Source organism: Nerophis lumbriciformis, linkage group LG06, assembly GCF_033978685.3.
Source record: "Nerophis lumbriciformis linkage group LG06, RoL_Nlum_v2.1, whole genome shotgun sequence".
In the NCBI taxonomy this organism is placed as follows: Eukaryota; Metazoa; Chordata; class Actinopteri; order Syngnathiformes; family Syngnathidae; genus Nerophis; species Nerophis lumbriciformis.
In genome coordinates, this window is record NC_084553.2 from 18,461,014 (window position 1) to 18,484,275 (window position 23,262).

Sequence of the window (23,262 nt, forward strand, 5' to 3'; positions counted from 1 at the left end):
GCCTTCTTTCATCTCCGTAATATCGCTAAAATTCGTTCTATTTTATCCACTAGCGACGCTGAGATCATTATTCATGCGTTCGTTACGTCTCGTCTCGACTACTGTAACGTATTATTTTCGGGTCTCCCTATGTCTAGCATTAAAAAATTACAGTTGGTACAAAATGCGGCTGCTAGACTTTTGACAAGAACAAGAAAGTTTGATCATATTACGCCTATACTGGCTCACCTGCACTGGCTTCCTGTGCACTTAAGAAGTGACTTTAAGGTTTTACTACTTACGTATAAAATACTACACGGTCTAGCTCCGTCCTATCTTGTCGATTGCATTGTACCATATGTCCCGGCAAGAAATCTGCGTTCAAAGAACTCCGGCTTATTAGTGATTCCCAGAGCCCAAAAAAAGTCTGCGGGCTATAGAGCGTTTTCTATTCGGGCTCCAGTACTATGGAATGCCCTCCCGGTAACAATTAGAGATGCTACCTCAGTAGAAGCATTTAAGTCCCATCTTAAAACTCATTTGTATACTCTAGCCTTTAAATAGCCCCCCTGTTAGACCAGTTGATCTGCCGTTTCTTTTCTTTTCTCCTCTGCTCCCCTTTTCCTTGAGGGGGGGGGGGGCACAGGTCCGGTGGCCATGGATGAAGTGCTGGCTGTCCAGAGTCGGGACCCGGGGTGGACCGCTCGCCACTTGCATCGGCTGGGAACATCTCTGCGCTGCTGACCCGTCTCCGCTCGGGATGGTGTCCTGCTGGCCCCACTATGGACTGGACTCTTACTATTATGTTGGATCCACTATGGACTGGACTCTCACAATATTATGTCAGACCCACTCGACATCCATTGCTTTCGGTCTCCCCTAGAGGGGGGGGGGTTACCCACATATGCGGTCCTCTCCAAGGTTTCTCATAGTCATTCACATCGACGTCCCACTGGGGTGAGTTTTTCCTTGCCCGTATGTGGGCTTTGTACCGAGGATGTCGTTGTGGCTTGTGCAGCCCTTTGAGACACTTGTGATTTAGGGCTATATAAATAAAGATTGATTGATTGATTGATTGATAAGTTAATTATTATTTGCAAAAAAAAAATTAAGCTTATGAGTTTGAACATCAAATATCTTGTCTTTGTAGTGCATTCAATTGAATATGGGTTGAAAAGGATTTGCAAATTATTGTATTCCGTTTATATTTATATCTAACACAATTTCCCAACTCATATGGAAACGGGGTTTGTACATTTAAAAGAGTTTGTCATCTTCTCGTAGTTTCGCGTATCAAAATTAAGTTTGTAAAAATAATAAACAAGGATAAACTGCATATAGTTTAAAGACTACAGTTGATTAAAAACACTGCATTCCACTGATCAGCAATCTTCTGCACACAGATGTCCCACAAAAATGTCTGCATTTCGAAATCTCCTTTTGTTCTTCTTTCTCTCCGTTGTCAAGTTTGTTGTAATAAATATACACAAGAAATAAGTCACCGCGTATATTCCAATGGAAGTTGTGTGACTGAAAAATAAGTTTTAAGAACGCCCCCAACTGTGTTAAGTGAAGTTAACTTCACTTAACACAGTTGGGGGCGTTACTAAAAAAAAAAAAGTCAAAGTTGAGGAGAGCAGAAGCAGCAGCGTGCGCTGCGCTCGGGAATCATTTTGGTGATTTAACCCCCAATTCCAACCCTTGATGCTGAGTGCCAAGCAGGGAGGCAATGGGTCCCATTTTTTGTAGTCTTTGGTATGACTTGGCCGGGGGTTTGAACTCACAACCTCCCAGTCTCAGGGCGGACACTCTAACCACAAGGTCTCTGAGCTGAACTGTGTTCAACCAATCAGCGTTCGACAGCGCAGCCCACCCCCGAAAAGGGTTCCTGGTTGCTTGGAAAATTCCCACCTAGCTCCGAAAGGTTCCTAAAGAACTAAATTTACCCGGGTAGTTCCTGGTGGAAATACAGGGGGAACTTAATTTACCTGGGTAAGTGAGGGAGTTCCTGAAAAAGTTCCTGCAGTGAAAAATGGCCTCTTGTCTTCTACTCCTACTGTGAAAAAGGAGTTGCAAAAGTTGTTAAATTATGATAGTCGGATTGACTATAAAAAGGCTGAAGATAGGGTTAGGAAGGGGGTCCCTGGAGCAAAAAGAAATAGCCAGCACCCCCCGCGACCCCAAAAGGGACAAGCGGTAGAAAATGGATGGATGGATGGTACTACAATAGCCCAGCAGGCACAAGACATTGATACACGCTGATTATACGTACATGTCCTTTAAAACTGACCTTGAAAAAATATTGCAAAATAGTTGTATTTGTAAATTGAGACAACATTGGTGTCTAACGTTGGATCCACGTTGGTTTGAAAATAACCAAATTTCAATGATCCAACATCACAACCTGACATTGAATAAACATGGTTAAAAAGCTTGTTGTTTCAGCGTTGTAATTTTGTTGTAAAATATTGGTTGGAAAATGACCAAAATTCAATGGTGAAATCAACGTCAGAACCCAACATTGATTAAACGTCGTTAAAAAGCATGTTGTTCCAACGTTAGGTTTGAGTTACTCAACGTCAGGACCTAATTCAAAAAGTTCTCAACGTTGTTTTGATGTTTTGTGCCTGTTGGGAGGAAAGGTGAGGGAAATGATAAAGAGCATGAGAGGTATTAGAAAAGAAAGGTACCCAGTGATCAAAGAGGATGTGATAGCAATGTCTGTCACGGAAAAGGCAGAAATTATAGCAAAATCATTAGTGAGAATACACAGCTTGGAAATGTTGATAGAAAGGGGTAAACGTGGTCGGTAGGAAACAAAAGCAGATTACCCTGGTGGTCTGGATGGTAGAGAAGATATAGGAGGTATAATGGATGCTCAGTTAACATTAGATGAAATGAGAAGGGCAATATTACGAGCATCACCAGCAGCTCCGGTTAAGGACATTGTACATATTGCATGATTCTGCAGGTGGGGCTTATAGCTGCCATGAAAGTTCTAGGAATTTACAATAAAATATGGGAGGTTGGAACTCTGCCTCAAAGTTGGAAAGAGCTGGTGCTTGTCCCGATTAGAAACCAAGGGAAGGATCCTATCCCGAACAATTGAAGGCCTATAGCTCTGACCTCCCACTTCGGGAAAGTCATGGAGAAGATGATAACTGAGAGGCTGGTGTATTATGGGGAGATTAATAGGATTCTATCTGCACACCAGAGTGGGTTTGGGGGACGAAGGGGAACTATGGATCCTGTAACATGTCTGGAAGTGGATATAAGGAAAGCTCAGTTAAATAAAGAGTCAGTGTTGGCAGTATTTTTTGATGTAGAGAAGGCTTATGACATGGTCTGGAAAGAGGGTGTAATTAACTGTGAAAGTGTCAATCATAAAAGACGCGGAGGCCAGCAAACAGTTTGTACCTGCGATGGCGGTAAAAATTACTCACATCATGAAAAAAACAACAAAAGGGCAATGGTGGTAAAATTAGTTACACCATGAAAAAACAACAGAAAACACTGGTGCCAAAAACTACTCACACCAGGAAAATACAGTTGACTACAAAACAGGGTATATTGAGCAAGGCAGGAGACTGGCCAGACCTGAAGAAGGCAAGGTAACAAAGTAGCGTGATCAAAAAGGTAGTGTAGCTCATGGACGTGTGGAACACAATGAGAGATACCAGTGGATACCAGGCCAATCAGCCTAAATAGTAGGTGACTAATTAGGATCAGGTGCTGCCAGTCTCCTGGAGCCGGCCACAGCCAAAATACAAAAGAGAGAGAGAGAGGCGAGGAGAACAACACCACAAGAGCATGGCCAAAATATAACATCATTAAGTTAGGGTTGATTGGTATCCTGGGTCGAACATTGAGATGGATTAAAGATTTTCTAAATAGGTATGTAAAGTTTAGAGTTGGATCCGAGCTGTCGAGATTGTACCGAGCGGACAATTGTGCTCCCCAAGTGAATGTGATTGGCCTCATTTTCTTTTATTTTATGGTCAATGATATCTCTGAACATGTTGAAGGCAGTATTGGGAGTTAATTATTTGCAGATGATGGATCTTCATGGAAAATGCTTGCCACATCACAAATAAAAGAAAGTAAGTGTAGTGGAAGAATGGGCTTATCGGTGGGGTTTTAAATTTTCAGTGGAAAGACAAAAACAATAGTGTTCACGCGAAAAAGAAGAGTGCTTACTCCCATTACATTGTATGGCCAAGTAATAGAACAATAAAAAAATGGGAAAAAAAGAATTTAAGTTTTTGAGTATGTGGATGAACGCTAGGCTAACATGGAATGCACATGTTGTCAGCATTACGCCCTTTTCCAATTGTGGGGCGGCGTAGCTCCGTTGGTAGAGCAAGACACTTCACCCACCTGCTCCCAGTGCCACCCACACTGGTTTAAATGTAACTTAGATATCGGGTTTCACTATGTAAAGCGCTTTGAGTCACTAGAGAAAAGTGCTGTATAAATATAATTCACTTCATTTCCATTGCAGAAACTTTTTCAGGAACTTCCTTACTTATAAATAAAGTTTCCACCAAAAACTACCCGGGTACATTTAGTTCTTCCGGAACCATTCCGAGTTCATCCTAGCTAGGTGGGACTTTTCCAAGCGGCCAGGAACCTTTTAGGTAATACTGTCTGTGTATTTACATGGTATCAGTGTAGAAATATAGTAAACTACTCCTCCATACATTGTCAGCCTGATTTGTATAAACTACCCTGAACTGTGAAATGCAGTGGGAACACAAACCACACACCTCTACAGGAACCTATAAGTCCAGGAACCTTTAAGTCCAGGAACCAGAGATTCCTGAACTTTTTGTGGAAAAGGACCAATTGTTTCCAGATCTAAAACAATATTTATTGTGATCAAATGTATGGCAGGAGTAGAGTGAGGCACCAGCAGAGCAGCCATGTAAAGGTTTTATATAGCTATGAAAAGGGCGCTTTTAGATTATGGCTGTATTGTCATCAGCAAAAAGTGTGTTAAAGAAAGTGGGACCAGTTCAGACACAAGCACTGAGAGTGTGTTGAGGAGCTTTCAGGGCAACTCCTCTTTCTGCACTACAGGTAGAGATGGGGGAGATGCCATTACAGTTGAGAAATACGCAGTTGACTTTGCAGAACTGGGTTAGTCTCGAAGGTCACTCTGAAATGCTGCACCCAACAAGAAGGGTGATGTTACAGTGCTGGGAGAGTGAGGGAGCTAAAGAATGGTTGTTTAGCATGGAGCAGGAGAATAGAAGAAGACATGAAATTAACACAAATGCAGTTGTCTTTTCAACCTTTAACAGTTACTCCTCCACGGTTGTTCCCTGCAGCTTCGGTAGATATAAGGCCTGAGCAAAAGCACTACAGTGGGTGGAAGAGTCACAGCTAAAAAAGGTGGTGGTCTGCACCAGGTCAGTGTTAATCCCTGTAAATGTCTCTGCTGCTGCTGGGTTCTTCTTGGACTACAGACCACGGCCACACGCCCTCGAGTTCAGGGTTTACAATGAATGTTATTGTCTCAGTCTCTCTCGTGCTTTTCAGCAATTGTCTTCTTGATTCTTTTCTCTCCTCCTCTCCCCGTCGGTACTGCACATGCCTGACTTTACCATCCCTTTCTGTCAGCAGGCGAACGCGTCGGGCCGGGGACTGGGGGCGGTGCTGTCCCAGCGGATGGAGGGCGTCGACCGCCCCGGGCTGGTCTCAATATGATGCTGGATGAGATTCGTGCGGCCGGGCAGCGAGGAGAACACATCAGAGAAGCGCCGCTGCAACTCAGCAACATCCGCTCTCTGCGCTAACGTGAGTTGGTTGTCACAGGGAAGGGGAGGGGGTGGGGCAAAGCGCGGGACCTCTGGTCCCAACTCCTCCTCCTCCCTCACTACCGTCACCATGGAAACAGGCTTCGCCTCTTTCCATGCCTTTAGTAAGTTCAGATGGTAGATCTGAGTGTCTCGATGGTCCTCGGGGTTGCTGCCGACCCAATCCAAAATTGCGCGGCGCAGGTTTGAGAATTGCACTCGGGCGGCCGCCGGGAGACTGAGCACTGCCCGCTGCGCCTCCCCCACCAGGAGCGGCAGCAGCTTTATGCCCCATTCTTCTTCCAGCCACTTACATGAGGTTGCTGTGGCCTCGAAAACGTCCAGGAATGCATGGGAATCTTCCGCCTCCGCCATGCGCTGCATAGAGGCTGTTGCCCCCGCTCCTGATGCCCTGCCCATCAGCATTTGCAGCACTTGAGTCTGCTGTTGGCTCGCCGCTGACACTTCGGCCAGAACTCGACCAAACGCCTCCAGGGGGTTGGGGCCGACATCTCCTCTGTGGTCCTGTTATATTGGGCGCCACTTGTAACCGTCTCTGCTGCTGTTGGGTTCTTCTTGGACCACAGACCACGGCCACACGCCCTCGAGTTCAGGGTTTACAATGAATTTTATTGTCTCAGTCTCTCTCGTGCTTTTCAGCAATTATCTTCTTGGTTCTTTTTTCTCCTTTTTTCCTCTTGCTCCTCTGTCACCAACCACCCCTCATGGTCTCTGACGCTGCTAATAAAGAGACAGATGATTAGATAACTCGTTCCAGCTGAGATATCCACTCACCTGTCTGCTGCTTCATGGCTGGCACCTGCACACACCCTGTCCACAGGGAACGCGTGGACCACGCCCCTTCCACAATCCCTATTCAAAAGTATTGGTCGCAAAGCAGACAAGATAATTACATATATGAAATATTGTTTAGGCTTACCAGCGTAAGTAATGTTTTTATGGGTTACGGCTCAAACAGGCATAAAGGGCAATGAATTGGCAGACACTAATGCTTAAGCAGCTCAGAGAGGTATCTCTCAGTAAGACAGAGGCAAAATCATTAATTAAATGGAAATATTTGTGGCAATCGCAATGGGACATGAGTACAACAGGAAAACACGTATATGAACACAGTAGCAACATGAAGAACTGTAAGGGCGAACACAAAAAGAGGAAGGAATCATATCACGCATTAGATTAGGACACTTCAGACTGAATAAGACATTGCACCTTTGAAGTAAACACCCAACAGGATTGTGTGACAGCTGCCATGAGATAAAGAGATAGAGTCAGTGGAACATTCATTGTGGGAAATGCAGTAGAGAAAGGAGAAAAAACTAAGAAAGGAAGTTAGAAGACATGGACAGAAGGAGATTACTCTTCAAACGTTACAAAGCTGCAACCAGAACATTTTAGTGAATTTTCGAGAAGAGACAGGTTTATGGAATATCATTTTGTATGGGAAGATAAAGTATATGTTTGTGAGGGAGGAAACTCTAGTTCTCACTCCAATACAGCATACTTGCCAACCCTCCCGAATTTTCCGGGAGACTCCCGAAATTCAGCGCCTCTCCCGAAAACCTCCCGGGACAAATATTCTCCCGAAAATCTCCCGATTTTCAGCCACGCCCCCTCCAGCTCCATGCGGACCTGAGTGAGGACAGCCTTTTTTCACGTCCGCTTTCCCACGATACAAACAGCGTGCCTGCCCAATCACGTTATTCCATACGAGGCGTCCGGCATACCGCCGATGAGCATGGTGCAGATGGAGAAGATCTTCTCGGCGTCCGTGTTGGCGCACACGTTGCCAAAGCCGACGCTGGTCAGGCTGCTGAGGGTGAAGTAGAGGGCGGCGATGTACGACCTGCGCACCGACGGGCCGCCGACCGTGTTGTTGACGTAGTGCATCTCCAGGCGTTTGCCCAGCTCATGGAGCCATTCTTGGGGAAGAGACGGGAGGACAACAGGGTGACAAGAACTAAATCATCCAGACTAGAGATAAATTGTATTATTATGTTTTTCTTACCTAAAAATAAATATATTTATTAATTTAAAAAAAATTAAAAATACATTTTTACTATATTTTGCTAAAAACATCAAAATTAATTGTATTTTTATTTGTATTTTTTCTGATTCCTTATTACATCCAGCCATAGAATTATACATTAAAATATACATATTTGAAATAATTAATTTTAAATGATCATAATAATTCATTTAAAATGACCATATTTAATTATTAAAATAATTGCTTGTTTATCAACAACTTTAGCATTTTATTCATTACATTTTGAAGCTCACAGAAGCCAAGTTATGTTATATTCCTTAAGATTTATTTATGCAAGTTTGAAGTATCAATTATCTAAACACAGTTTTGTTTGCATATTTTCAGGATGTAGATATATATATATATATATATATATATATATATATATATATATATGAAATACTTGACTTGGGGAATTCTAGCTGTAAATATACTCCTCCCCTCTTAACCACGCCCCCCACACCCCCACCTCCTGAAATCGAGGTCTCAAGGTTGGCAAGTATGGATGCGGGTCACTTGGTGGTGTTGAGTTACGTCAACACCGGAGGTAGTAAAATCAGTTATTCACCTGTCGGGTTTTTCATCTTTGATTGAGAGGGGGTATACAGGGCTGTCCTTTAGCTGACTGCCTTGTTTTATTATATTACACTGCCTTTTCGCATGTCAATGCTTCATCTTATATCCACAAAAAAATCTACAAAAATCAGTACTTTGGAGCACTGTTTACAAACTCTATTTGGCTTGTTAGTTTCAAGTTGTGAGCTAACGATAGTGGCAAATGATAGTGGATGTGGTTGGGAGGAACGTATTTTAGCGTTGGCTGCTGGAAAATGTTCAATGAGTTGCAACAGTCAGCCTAAATTACCGCAGCTCAATTAATTTTTTTGTTGTGCACGCCATGCAACGCACATTTGCGAGATGATCGAGTAAAGAGCGGCGAGGCATGCTCGTGCGTTCAGGAGTTGAAATGCGTGGCTTCTGGCAGGTCTGTTGGTCAGTCTTCTGGTGGGGACGGCACTGTTGTGATAATAATACAGAATTTTTCCTGATATTTTCGGGATCGGCCAGTAGAGTCCCAAAGATCGACTGGTCAATCACAATCGACGGGTTTGCAAGCCCAGTTCTATAGAGGGCTTCGGATTTTTATACATATCCCACAATGCATTGCCAGTGGCCATATTAGTAGGCTTCGTTTTTTAACACACTCATTGTTGCTGAACATTGATCCAGTGATACTCATAATGCAGACGACGTGTGCGATTGTCAACTGCCACAATCGGGGTGGTAGAGGTAATACTAGCTTTTATTGAATTCCTAAGCGTATTTCTGGACAGACGGAAGCAGCTGAAAAGAAGAGTGAACGGCGAAGGCGAGCATGGATTGCTGCAAGCAACCGATCAGATGTGACGTGCTATGGACAACTTTGTTTTTCGTCAATTTTATCAAGGGTTAAAAGTTTGTACGTTTTTTGCTAATAGTTTTTCATTTTAATTCCATTCGGTCTGCAGTAACGTTTCCAGAAATGTAAAGTCCCACACACATAATAAACCTCTCAATTAAATAAGGCCAAGTACCAAAATATTTCAAGATAGCAAGAGTAACTCCCCTGTTCAAAAAAGGAAGCAAATTAGAACCTGGTAACTACCGACCTATTTCTATTCTCAGTTCCATTTCGAAAGTAATGGAAAAAATAGTTTATGAACAGGTCGATAGATACCTTGCCACTAAAAAAACTCATGTACAAATTCCAATCCGGCTTCAGAACTAACCACTCCACTGACACATGCCTTCTCTATCTGACCGACCACATCAAACATGAGGTGGACGCGGGCAAATACTGCGGCATGGTCATGCTGGACCTTCAGAAGGCCTTTGACACCGTAAACCACGCTATACTGTTGGACAAGCTTAAAGCAATCAGATTTGATAAAACCTCATCGAGCTGGATGCAATCTTACTAGGAGGGGAGGAAACAGGTGGTAGAGGTGAACGGCATCGTGTCCCCCCCTCTCAGTAAGCTGTGGAGTCCCCCAAGGCAGTATATTAGGGCCTTTACTGTTCCTAATATACGTAAACGACATGTCATCAGCATGCGACTGTGAATTGTTCTTGTTTGCGGATGACTCGGCCCTGCTGGTATCCAGCAAGGACAAGGACAGGTGAAAAAAATCCTCAGTGCTGAACTCTGTAGAACATGCACCTGGCTCGCTGACAATTAGCTATCCATACACTTGGGTAAAACGGAATCCATCCTGTTTGGGTCCCAAATCAACCTTAAGAAAGTCAGTGACTTCACTATTAAAGTGGGTGACATTGTTATCACCAGGAAAGATGAGGTCACCTACATAGGTTCCATACTAGCCGCTAACCTTTCCTGTGATAAAATGGCAACTAAGGTAATCAAAAAGGTCAACCAATGAACAAGATTTCTCTACAGAATCTCCTCTTTGGTCAACAAAAGCACCATGAAGACTCTAGCGGGAACTCTCATTCAACCCTTTTTTGATTACACATGCACCTCCTGGTACCCCAGCACCTCTAAAACCCTCAAATCAAGACTCCAAACATCCCAGAACAAGCTAGTCAGGTTACTTCTAGACCTCCACCCCAGATCCCACCTCACTCGTACCCACTTCTCCAAAGTGGGCTGGCTCAGGGTGGAAGACAGAGTAAAACAACTTGCACTGAGCCTTGTCTATAAAAGTCGCTACACCTCCCTGATACCGAAGTACATGTCAAACTACTTCCAGAATGTAAATCAGTGGTCCCCAAACTACGGCCCACGGGCCGAATCCGGCCCCCCAGCATCCAAAATCCGGCCCACAGGTAGTCCCAAGTAAAAAAAAAAGTTTTTTTTTTTGTTTTTTTTTAAATCTTTCCTTTTAATCAATTTTGTACCGCTTGTTACTCTTGGTGTCTCCTAGCCGCTCATGCAAATCATATTGTCTGAAAATGAATTTTCCCATCAATAACGTAACAATGTTAAATGTTGATGAACATCAATGTTAATTGATGTTAAATGACAAAATGGATTATAAAGACAATGTATATATGTATATATGCATATATATATATATGCAGCCTGTCCCCCCGTCCAAATTTTTTTAACCCAATGCGGCCCCCGAGTCAAAATGTTTGGAGACCCCTGATGTAAATGATCGCCATAACCACAACACCAGGGGGAGCTCCACAAACCACATCAAACCCAGATTCCGATTTAACAAAGGTCTTAACTTTCTCTTATGATTGTCACACACACACTAGGTGTGGTGAGATTATACTCTGCATTTGACCCTCATTCTCCTTCTACGCCACATCATTATGGAATGCACTCCCAACAGGTGTAAAAGAAAGTGCATTTCTATCCTCCTTCAAAACCACACTAAAAGAACACCTCCAGGCAGCTACAACCATAACCTAACCCCCTACCCCCACCACATCCCACCTCCCCGGATTGTAAATAATCAAATGTATATACTTGTTCTTATGCTTTCTGAGCTCACTATGTTCACTGTTCGCTGTACATATCCTACAAAGTGAGACTAACCTACCCCCACCCCCTCCACATCCCACCCCCAGGATTGTAAATAATTCAATGTATATACTCTTTCTTTCTTTGCTTCTTTGAACTCTCAACATTTACAGCTTGATGTACATACCATAAGAAGCTGAGAGCTACACTTTTATGGTGTCCTTGTTCTGATGATTAACTTGTATGATGACTGTATTATGCTGATAGTATATATTTGTACCATGAATTGATTAACGTGGACCCCGACTTAAACAAGTTGAAAAACTTATTCGGGTGTTACCATTTAGTGGTCAATTGTACGGAATATGTACTGTACTGTGTAAACTGTACTTTTTCATATAATGTATTTTCTTCATTTGCAATAAACTAATAAAAGTTTCAATTAAAAAAAAACAATCTATACTTTCAAAATAAAATCCACAATGGTGAGTATCCTACTGTATTGGTTTGTATTTAGTTACGTCCCTTTCTGACACAAAAAGTCAAAAGTTAGTTATTATTAGCAAAGTTAATGACTTGGTATTGTTTGAAGTGAGTCCTAAATACATACTTGCCAACCCTCCCGATTTTCCCGAGAGACTCCCGAATTTCAGCGCCTCTCCCGAAAACCTCCCGGGACCAATTTTCTCCCGATTTCCAGCCGGAGCTGAAGGCCACGCCCCCTTCAGCTCCATGCGAACGAGGAAGATACAGCAATGGCGAGGCCGACGACGAATAAGATGAAGAAATACGCTTGTAAGTTCCAAAACGAATGGAAACAAGAATTTCAGTTTATCCAGGGCAGTTTGAAGGGGAAGGGGTATGTTGCCTGTAAATTTTGTAGAACAGACTTCTCCATTGAACACGGTGGCCGAACGGATATACTCAGTCATGAACGGACAGTGAAGCACAAAGCGCCGGCAGCGCAGCACCGGTCCCAGCCAAGTATTATGGGGCACCTCGCTAAATGGAGACCCGATGGTGTAACATATGCCGAGACAAAGATGGCTATGCTGATAGCTGGAAGCAACATCCCGTTCTCATTTGCAGATGTCTTCAACAAATCCGTGAAGGATATGTTCCCGGATTCAGAGATCGCTCACCAGTACGCAAATGGCAGAACAAAGGCTACTCAAATAGTTAAAGGTAAGTGTTTTTTGTTTTTTTTTAGTAAGTAAGCAGCAAGTACAGTACAGTTAGCAGAACAACTATGTTTTCATTACTGTGTATTTAATATGTACCGTATGTAGTATATAAGGCTGTGCTTCTGGCTGCAAAGCATTGCACTTTCAAGTACAACAATGAGTAGATGAGTGTTATGTGTGTGTATATGTGTAAATAAATGAACACTGAAATTCAAGTATTTCTTTTATTTATATATATATATATATATAGTAAAATAAATATATATATATATATATATATAGCTAGAATTCACTGAAAGTCAAGTATTTATTATATATATATATATATATATATATATATATATATATATATATACCGTATATATATATATATATATATATATATATATATATATATATATATATATATATATATATATATATATCCATCCATCCATTTTCTACCGCTTATTCCCTTCGGGGTCGCGGGGGGCGCTGGAGCCTATCTCAGCTACAATCGGGCGGAAGGCGGGGTACACCCTGGACAAGTCGCCACCTCATCGCAGGGCCAACACAGATAGACAGACAACATTCACACTCCCATTCACACACTAGGGCCAATTTAGTGTTGCCTATCAACCTATCCCCAGGTGCATGTCTTTGGAGGTGGGAGGAAGCCGTAGAACCTGGAGGGAACCCACGCAGTCACGGGGAGAACATGCAAACTCCACACAGAAAGATCCCGAGCCCGGGATTGAACTCAGGACTACTCAGGACCTTCGTATTGTGAGGCAGACGCACTAACTGCTGTTCCACCGTGCTGCCCAACTGTTAACGTATTTTCACCAAATTACTCAATTTGAAAGGTAATTGGATTGTGCATGTGACTTGGTGTAATATTTCTAAATGAGCGAACGAGACACATTGTGGAAGCAGTGCTAACTTCAATACAACATTCAACATCCGGGGACATCCAAGTAACATTATTTTGAAAAGCGTCTAACCGGACATTGCTTGTTATTTTCATCCTCTTGGTGATCCTGTTATCAAGTACCCGGCACCATAGCAAAAACAGGTAAATTATTACTGCATTAAGAATTGCTCAGTTGGTTTTAAAATGTGCCGAGTCAACACGGAGGCACTTCCAGCCTTGCAATATGATATTTTTACTTGTATGATATTGCCGAAGTTCACTTCTGGTGTTAGCTGTTAGCATAGGGTTGACACCGCTAACAATAGCGAACCAGCTAACGTACGACATCGATTTAAGGTTACATTTCTTCATTAACAAACAAGTGCCGTTCATCGAAATATTCATGTCACCCCACCGAGTGTGTTTAAATCGCAGTTGCGTGTGGAAAAGATTACAAAATACGCTGTTTGTGTTGTTGTCAAGACCAGGTACATCATGGTACGCCATTCCTCGTGCGTTTGATACTCGGTCACGCAAGACCTCCTCGGTGTTTTTAAAAATGATCTTGATATGCGAAGATAGCGACTAAACTTTTTGATACACGGTTATACGAAGTACCTGGTTAAAGTGAAATACTACGTACCCAAATGTAACATTGTATAACAGATCTGTGAGTGTCGGACAGTTTGTCGTGTTGGGCCGTGACGTCACACAAGTAAAAGTTCCCTTATCTGTTTTAACCATGCATCATTTCCTCTAATATACCTGGTGAAAACTTCGAACTAACGGTTTCGTTTTGAACTCCTTTTGGTTTAGAAATAAATTGGAAATATTTGTGAATACTTGGTTATCACGTAGAATTCATTAAAGGGGAACATTATCACAATTTCAGAATGGTTAAAACCATTAAAAATCAGTTCCCAGTGGCTTATTATATTTTTCAAAGTTTTTAAAATTTTTTTACCCATCACGCAATATCCCTAAAAAAGCTTCAAAGTGCCTGATTTTAACCATCGTTATAAACACCCGTCCATTTTCCTGTGACGTCACATAGTGAAGCCAACACAAACAAACAGGGCGTAAAGAACAGCAAGCTATAGTGACACTAGCTCGGATTCAGACTCGGATTTCAGCGGCTTAAGCGATTCAACAGATTACGAATGTATTGAAACGGATGGTTGTAGTGTGGAGGCAGGTAGCGAAAACGAAATTGAAGAAGAAACTGAAGCTATTGAGCCATATCGGTTTGAACCGTATGCAAGCGAAACCGACGAAAACGACACGACAGCCAGCGACACGGGAGAATGCGAGGACGAATTTTTGCGATCGCCTTCTAACCAACGATTGGTATGTGTTTGTTTGGCATTAAAGGAAACTAACAACTATGAACTAGGTTTACAGCATATGAAATACATTTGGCAACAACATGCACTTTGAGAGTGCAGACAGCCCAATTTTCATCAATTAATATATTCTGTAGACATACCCTCATGTCAGCAGGCCAGGGAAGCTAGGGTCGATATTCTTCTCTTGATCATCTTCGGTGTGAGCCAAGACATCCAGGGGGTTTAGCTCGCTCGTCTGCGGGAACAAACTGCCGCCATTGCTTGCCGTGCTAGCGAGGTCCTTTGTCCCTGAATTGCTCACACACTCCGGCAGATTCAATGGGGTCTGGCGGCAGATTTCTTTGACTTTATCGTTGGAAATGCATCTGCTTTGAGTGTCGCAGGATATCCACACATTCTTGCCATCTCTGTCGTAGCATAGCTTTCGTCGGTAAATTGTGCGGAACAAACGTCCAATTTCTTGCCACTTTCGCATCTTTGGGCCACTGGTGCAACTTGAATCCGTCCCTGTTCGTGTTGTTACACCCTCTGACAACACACCGACGAGGCATGATGTCTCCAAGGTACGGAAAACAGTCGAAAAAACGGAAAATAACAAAGCTGATTTGACTTGGTGTTTGAGAAAATGGCGGATTGCTTCCCGAACGTGACGTCATCGCTCCGAGAGCGAATATTAGAAAGGCGTTTAATTCGCCAAAATTCACCCATTTAGAGTTCGCAAATCGGTTAAAAAAAGATATGGTCTTTTTTTCTGCAACATCAAGGTATATATTGACGCTTACATAGGTCTGGTGATAATGTTCCCTTTTAAAAAAAAAAAAAGCAAATGTAAAGTAGGGTTATATAGTCATTAAAGGTGGGAGTCTTTGGTTACCTCACAATTGGATTACAATTCAGGGGCCACAATTTGATCATAACATTTTTAGTTATCCATCTTTAATTACTATATTGTATAATAGTATTATATAGTATGACTGCAGCACAGTGGAACAGGGGTTAGTTAGTACGTGTGCCTCACAATACAAAGGTCCTGGGTTCGATCCTGTGTGGATGTTTCATGTTCTCCCCGTGACTGCGTGGATTCCCTCCAGGTACTCCGGCTTCCTCCCACCTCCAAAGGCATGAACCTGGGGATAGGTTGATTGGCAACACTAAACATTGGCCATAGTGTGTGAATGTGAGTGTGAATGCTGTCTATCTGTGTTGGCCCTGTGATGAGCTGGCGACTTGTCCAGGGTGTACCTCACCTTCCGCCGAATGCAGCTGAGATAGGCTCCAGCACCCCCCGCAACCCCAATAGGGACAAGCTGTAGTAAATGGATGGATGGATATATTATGTATAAAACTGTCATCCTTTTATGGGTTTATGGGTGCGAGTGTGCATGTATGTATGTATGAAGACTAGATACATGAGAACTGTCGCTGGCTGCTAAACATTTCTACGTGGCGAGGCGGCATCCATGATTGAATTTTCTTACCTTCTAAAACCACTGAATGACCACACACTTAGCCCCCAGTCACCATAAACTTTCAGTTAAGACGTGTGTCGTCTATTTAGTATGGCTGAAAATGTTGCCGGTTTCTAGCGATGTTATTCTCTCTCCTGATGAACTTTTTTTAAATTGGCCCCTGTCACATTCTAAAATTAAAAAAGGGAGTGCAAAAAGATAATATAAATGATGCTAATACTGTAACACAAAGCAGAGATGCAGGCTATAAAGCAGCATTAAGTTTGAAGAGTAAAGATGCATAAACTCATTAGAATTAGTGCTGTCAACATTTTGGATGGAGGAGTTGTTTTAGGACAGTCGTGCGGTCGCAGCTCATTATTAGTAGGGCTGCACAAGTTTGAGAAAACACCTAATTGCCGATGATTGCCAGATTTATTTTCCCATGGCACAAAATAACACGGTTCAACGTCTTATTGACTGCCTGCACGACATCAAAGTCTGGCTTTCAGCTAACTTCCTGAGCCTAAATGAAGATAAAACAGAAGTTGTGTTGTTCGGTCCAAGTCGCTCTCCCTCCCCCAACGTTGACCTCGGCACTCTGACCCCGTATCTCAGCGACTCTGTCACAAACCTGGGGGTAAAGTTTGACTCAGATTTTAAATTCGAAAAACAAATCAGCAGCGTTGTTCAAAAAAGCTTTTATCAATTACGCCAAATAGCGAAAGTGAAACCGCTTCTATCAAGACATGATCTTGAGAAATTAATCCACGCTTTTATCTCGACTCGTCTTGATTATTGTAATGCCCTGTATGTTGGCATTAGCCAGGCCTCCCTCGCCCGCCTGCAGCTCGTGCAGAACTCTGCTGCTCGTCTGCTAACACAGACCCGCAGACGTGAGCACATCACCCCTATTTTAGCGTCCCTTCACTGGCTCCCTGTGCGTTACCGAATACATTTTAAACTCCTTTTATTTGTTTTTAAATGTCTAAACAACCTCGCGCCAACCTATCTCTCCGACCTCCTTCAGCCTTACTGCCCCACCCGATCCTTAAGATCAGCCGATCAGCTGCTGTTGACGGTCCCTGACACAAGGCTGAAGCTTAGAGGTGACAGAGCTTTCGCCGTTGCTGCTCCCAAGCTCTGGAACGACCTACCCCTGAGTGTTAGACAAGCCTCCTCTCTTCCTGTTTTTAAATCTCTCTTAAAAACATACTTTTATTCCATGGCTTTTAACACTGAGTGATATCCATCCTGCAATGGCGCCCCATAATACACCTGCTGTGATCCTGTTTTTATGTTTTTATTAATTCTATTTTAATTATTTATTTTTTATCGTGTTCTGTTTGTGTTGTGTTGTGTTTGCTCGGTACTCGTTTTATCTTTTAACCTGCTCATTGTACAGCACTTTGGCTACCCATGTGGTAAATTTTAAATGTGCTCTATAAATAAAGTTGATTTGATTTGATTTAATTGCAATTTTTCTCTCCAAAATTTCGATTCAATTTGAAATTTTTATATTTCATACATAAAAATGCATAAAACGGCAAAAATAACGAGTGATGGTAGACTTTTACTTCCTAGTTACTTTTAGACTGTCAATCAACATATTCTTGTCTCAAGGTACCACACACTAGAGCAATATACAATAATAATAATATTTGGCTTTATGCAGACTGACTCAGAGTTTTCGTTGACATCATTCTCTTAAACTGAATAAATAACTGATAAAAACAATAGTTATTATAATGTAATAATAATATTTAATACTTCAAATAATTCAAAAGGATATAAACTTGTATTTGTCATTACTGTATAATTTTTTGCTATTGTATTTTAATTGGAAGATAAATCAGTTTGTTATCCTAAGTAAATAAACAAACAAAACAATTAAATGGACTCTCATCTCTGTTAGCTATAATTTTAACTTAAATAAATATTGATCATCCGAAAGTGCTTTTTTTTGCAGTTGAAAAAATTACATCGGGTGGTCTTTTTGATACCACCATGTGTTAATGGCATTCTCGCTCGTTGATGGGCTCGGATGGGCTCACACTGCCCATCCGATTTGAAGCTGAAATAGTGTGTGAATGTGAGTGTGAATGTTGTCTGTCTATCTGTGTTGGTCCTGCGATGAGGTGGCGACTTGTCCAGGGTGTACCCGCCTTCCGCCCGAATGCAGCTGAGATAGGTTCCAGTACCCCCCGCAAACCCTAAAGGGACAAGCGGTAGAAAATGTGTGTATGTGTGTGTGTGTGTATATATATATGAGTTGGGAAATTGTGTTAGATGTAAATATAAACGGAATACAATGATTTGCAAATCATTTTCAACCCATATTCAATTGAATGCACTACAAAGACAAGATATTTGATGTTCAAACTCATCAACTTTATTTATTAACTTAGAATTTCATGGCTGCAACACGTGCCAAAGTAGTTGGGAAAGGGCATGTTCACCACTGTGTTACATGGCCTTTCCTTTTAACAACACTCAGTAAACGTTTGGGAACTGAGGAGACACATTTTTTAAGCTTCTCAGGTGGAATTCTTTCCCATTCTTGCTTGATGTACAGCTTAAGTTGTTCAACAGTCCGGGGGTCTCTGTTGTGGTATTTTAGGCTTCATAATGCGCCACACATTTTCAATGGGAGACCGGTCTGGAATACAGGCAGGCCAGTCTAGTACCCGCACTCTTTTGCTATGAAGCCACGTTGATGGTTACATCAACGTGGCTTCATAGCAAAAGAGTGTCTTGCTGAAATAAGAAGGGGCGTCCATTATAACGTTGCTTCAATGGCAACATATGTTGCTCCAAAACCTGTATGTACCTTTCAGCATTAATGGCGCCTTCACAGATGTGTAAGTTACCCATGTCTTGGGCACTAATACACCATCACAGATGCTGGCTTTTCAACTTTGCGCCTATAACAATCCAGATAGTTCTTTTCCTCTTTGGTCCGGAGGACACAACGTCCACAGTTTCCAAAAACAATTTGAAATGTGGACTCGTCAGACCACAGAACACTTTTCCACTTTGTATCAGTCCATCTTAGATGAGCTCAGGCCCAGCGAAGCCGACGGCGTTTCTGGGTGTTGTTGATAAACGGTTTTCGCCCTGCATAGGAGAGTTTTAACTTGCACTTACAGATGTAGCGACCAACTGTAGTTACTGACAGTGGGTTTCTTAAGTGTTTCTGAGCCCATGTGGTGATATCCTTTACACACTGATGTCGCTTGTTGATGCAGTATAGCCTGAGGGATCGAAGGTCACAGGCTTAGATGCTTACGTGCAGTGATTTCTCCAGATTCTCTGAACCCTTTGATGATATTACGGACCGTAGATGGTGAAATCCCTAAATTCCTTGCAATAGCTGGTTGAGACAAGTTTTTCTTAAACTGTTCAACAATTTGCTCACGCATTTGTTGACAAAGTGGTGACCCTCGCCCCATCCTTGTTTGTGAATGACTGAGCATTTCATGGAATCTACTTTTATACCCAATCATGGCACCCACCTGTTCCCAATTTGCCTGTTCGCCTGTGGGATGTTCCAAATAAGTGTTTGATGAGCATTCCTCAACTTTATCAGTATTTATTGCCACCTTTCCCAACTTCTTTGTCACGTGTTGCTGGCATCAAATTCTAAAGTTAATGATTATTTGCAAAAAAAAAGGTTTATCAGTTTGAACTAGGGATGTCCCGATCCGATATTTGGATCGGATCGGCTGCCGATATTTGCCAAAAATTGCGTATCGGCAAGGCATGGGAAAATGCCGATCCAGATCCAGTTTAAAAAAAAACTCCGGTCCGTGGTTTCCAACGCACTTATTTAAATAATACATTCCACTTTTCTGCTGCGCCGTAATTTCCGTTCCGCATTTTCCAGCATACCTTCAACACATCCACACGTCTGTGAATTCTCACGCAGTTGCTTTTAGCTGCTGGCATTACACGACAGGCTCTTCTCACTCTTTCCTGTGTCTCCCTCTCACAGACAGCGAGCGCACCTTCTTACACACGTCACATACGTATACGTCCTCCCCGAGCAGAGAGGTAGCAGCATGGCTAACGTTAGCTGTGATGCTAGCGCAGCCGTGCGAGCAACGCTCCCTCTAAGGTGCTCGCCTGTGCAATTGCGCACTGTTTAAACGTCCTTTGCGCATAGCAAATCTATGTCACGCACAAAATCTAATAAAAAAATAAGCGCATAACAATTTTCGACACACGGACACAGGGGCGCCGAAAAGGGGGGGTAAAGGAGACGGATTCTAGGGGCCCATGATGGAGGGGGGCCCAGAGAGGCCCCTAATGATGATGAAATTATAATACAGAAAAATAATGACACTAAGTTATTAACTAACATATAATCACATATGTTTTATTTTCCATGTCCTGGTAACAATACCTTTATTTGTTTTGGAAGCATCAACCCCTGCAGGGCCCTCCCTTCCCCCCCCTTCTATTTACGTAAAATGGTTCAGTCCGACCGGATCAGCTGCAGGTAGCGCACCGGCGATTTGTCACAGACAGCGCCACAGCGGGCAAAGCAGAGGAGACCCAAAAAGAAAGGAAAAGAAAATAAGAGAGGAGAAGGAGTTGAAGGATCGACAATATGTCACCCAATATTTCCCAAAAAAAAGGTGGGTTTGTTAGTTGTGGTGGAAAGTTATGCATATTAACTTTGTCCCTCTCTGTGGTAATAAGCTAGCTCACTTTTCTCACCATGTTAGCTCAAGAAAACTCTGGATTTTTACATTTTACTGCTATATTAGTTAAATAATCAATCCAGTCAAACATTTATCAAGCTGTTCTTATTCAATAAGAGTTTATTTCCAATTTAAGAATCAGTGGTGCAGCAAATAAATGACTCAAAATGAATTCCATTGTATTCAGAGTGCTCAGTTCTTCCCCTACTGTACATGTCAACTGTGATGCTGTTCTTCTTTCAAAAATATGGTAATGATAGTCAAAAATACCATTAAAATGCATAATTGTATGTAAAATAGCATCAAAAAATGTTGCCGCTGTGTTGGGGGCCCTGTAAAGATTCTTTTCATGGGGCCCAAAATCCCTAGCGGCGCCCCTGCACGGACACGACCGAGAAAACAGTTTTCGTCATCATTGTTCAAATATTGTGACGTCTGTCGAGACGCTTATCTCCATTCGGTGCCACACGCCCACACCATCAAAATGCTGAGGCAAAAATTTCCAGATCAACACCGTATGAAAAAATTTGTGATTTTTTTTAGTTGTGATTTCCTTCTCTGCATGAAAGTTTAAAAGTAGCATATATTAATGCAGTATGAAGAAGAATGTTTTAATGTAGACATGCAAGCCTTGAAAGAAAATTTTGAAAATCAAGACTACATTTCCTGCAAATGGGTGCATTTCTACCCTATATTTTAACTTTAGATTTATTCTCATATCAAACTCTGACACTTACATCCGGCACCCCCCTCCACACCCTGGATTATAAATAATGTAAATAATTCAATGTGATTATCTTGTGTGATGACTGTATTATGATGATAGTATATATCTAATAGTATATATCTGTATCATGAATCAATTTAAGTGGACCCCGACTTAAACAAGTTGAAAAACTTATTGGGGTGTTACCATTTAGTGGTCAATTGTACGGAATATGTACTTCACTGTGCAACCTACTAATAAAAGTCTCAATCAATCAATCAAAACACATAGAATCATCATACTGCTGTGATTACCGTATATGCATCAAGTGTTCATTCAAGGCTAAGGCAAAATATCGAGATATATATTGTGTATCGCAATATGGCCTTAAAATATCGCAATATTAAAAAAAGGCCATATCGCCCAGCCCTAGTTCAATGATGCCATTTCTGTTTGTCATGTATAATTTTGTCTATTTTGTGTTTATCCTTGAATAAACAGGTCAGTTTCTTGTTACCAACCATTGTGTATTATTCAAACTCCCCTAATTCAGCTGGCTAGTTGTTATCAAGAGTACTAAAACCCTTTTCAACATGATTCTGACAACTAAGTAGGCTAAATAACTTTAAACTTTAATACATGCTCGGATAGGCCAGTATCGGTCAGTATCGGTATCGGTCAGTATTGGTATCGGATCGGAAATGCAAAAACAATATCGGTATCGGATCGGAAGTGCAAAAACCTGGATCGGGACATCCCTAGTTTGAACATCAAATATGTTGTCTTTGTAGCATATTCAAAATGATTTGCAAATCATTGTATTCCATTCCACACAAATCCTAACGTTAGTCCCATTAAAACAAAACTGGTTGCAGTGTCTCTGCTAGGATTTGTTTTTAACACCAAGTTGTAGCAGCGGTCAGAAACAGCACACAACACATACAGAAGTACATTTTGCTCTACTACAGTATGTGCACACTACTTGCTCTCACCGATAGCGCCCAATAACAACTTTAGGTAACACTAAATTAAGTGTAACTATAAGAACGTTTGACAGACCAACCATGACATTTTCATTCTCAAACACTTTACATCATGCATTCTGCTACCAGTTGACTTAACTTGCACCCGCTGTGTAATTGTGGATGGTGGTTCCAGTGTTTGTTCATCATGTTTGAAGTGTTGCCTCTGTTTGCGGAGTCTTTCTTCCTGCATTTTCTGGTAATGGTCTGACTATCCTGAATTATTTTACTCTCAGCATGTTTTACGAATCCAAAATACGACCAGACTTCAGATTTTGTCCGTTTAATACAGACCTGGGCAAATTAAGGCCCGGGGGCCACATGCGGCCCGTTAAGCTTTTCAATCTGGCCCGCCGGACATTCCCCAAAAAATGTTTTGATCTTTAAGATGGAAAGTGTAGCTGCCATTATGATGTGAAGTGATGTTTTGAATGACCGTAAGTCTTGAACTATGCAAAGTATTTCAATGGTTGGAATTTGCGCTTTTGCATGAAATACTAGTTACTATGGTAATCTAATTAGTTACTATTGTAATCTAATTAGTTACTACGGTAATCTAAGTCAGAGCAGCTCAGACGAGGCACCAAGCTGTGTGGGTGGGGAGCGTTTCCACAGAGTATTTCCAGAGCCTGAAATGCGGGTGTCAAGGACAGACGCGGAGG

The 23,262-nt window shown here is 42.0% G+C and overlaps 2 protein-coding genes across 5 annotated transcripts in view; one reads left to right on the forward strand and one right to left on the reverse strand.

Annotated features, from left to right (window-relative positions):
* Positions 1-7,127: 7,127 nt before the first annotated feature.
* On the reverse strand, positions 7,128-14,071 carry LOC133608543 (voltage-gated delayed rectifier potassium channel KCNH4-like). The gene is made up of 3 exons (XM_061963851.2): positions 14,016-14,071; positions 7,523-7,717; positions 7,128-7,427 (listed from the first exon to the last, which is right to left on the reverse strand). Exons 1-3 carry the CDS (start codon positions 14,026-14,028, stop codon positions 7,339-7,341), a joined length of 297 nt encoding a protein of 98 aa, XP_061819835.2. The 5' UTR covers positions 14,029-14,071; the 3' UTR covers positions 7,128-7,338.
* txlng (taxilin gamma) overlaps positions 13,305-23,262 on the forward strand; it is a 64,757-nt gene continuing 54,799 nt past the window's right edge. Inside the window, exon 1 of one of the 4 annotated variants that reach the window (XM_061963849.2) lies at positions 13,305-13,325. The gene's annotated coding sequence lies outside the window, so the exon portion shown is untranslated. Of the gene's footprint in view, positions 13,326-13,386; positions 13,535-23,262 lie in introns of those variants that run through there. The other 3 variants (XM_061963848.2, XM_061963850.2, XM_061963847.2) reach the window with 3 other exon arrangements.

What these genes read in the sequence shown, in the direction of transcription:
- LOC133608543 (XM_061963851.2), bottom strand. An exon ending in CTGCACCATGCTCATCGGCG is followed by an intron (nt 7,428 to 7,522) that starts GTATGCCGGACG and finishes GTCCTCACTCAG; the next exon opens with GTCCGCATGGAGCTGGAGGG.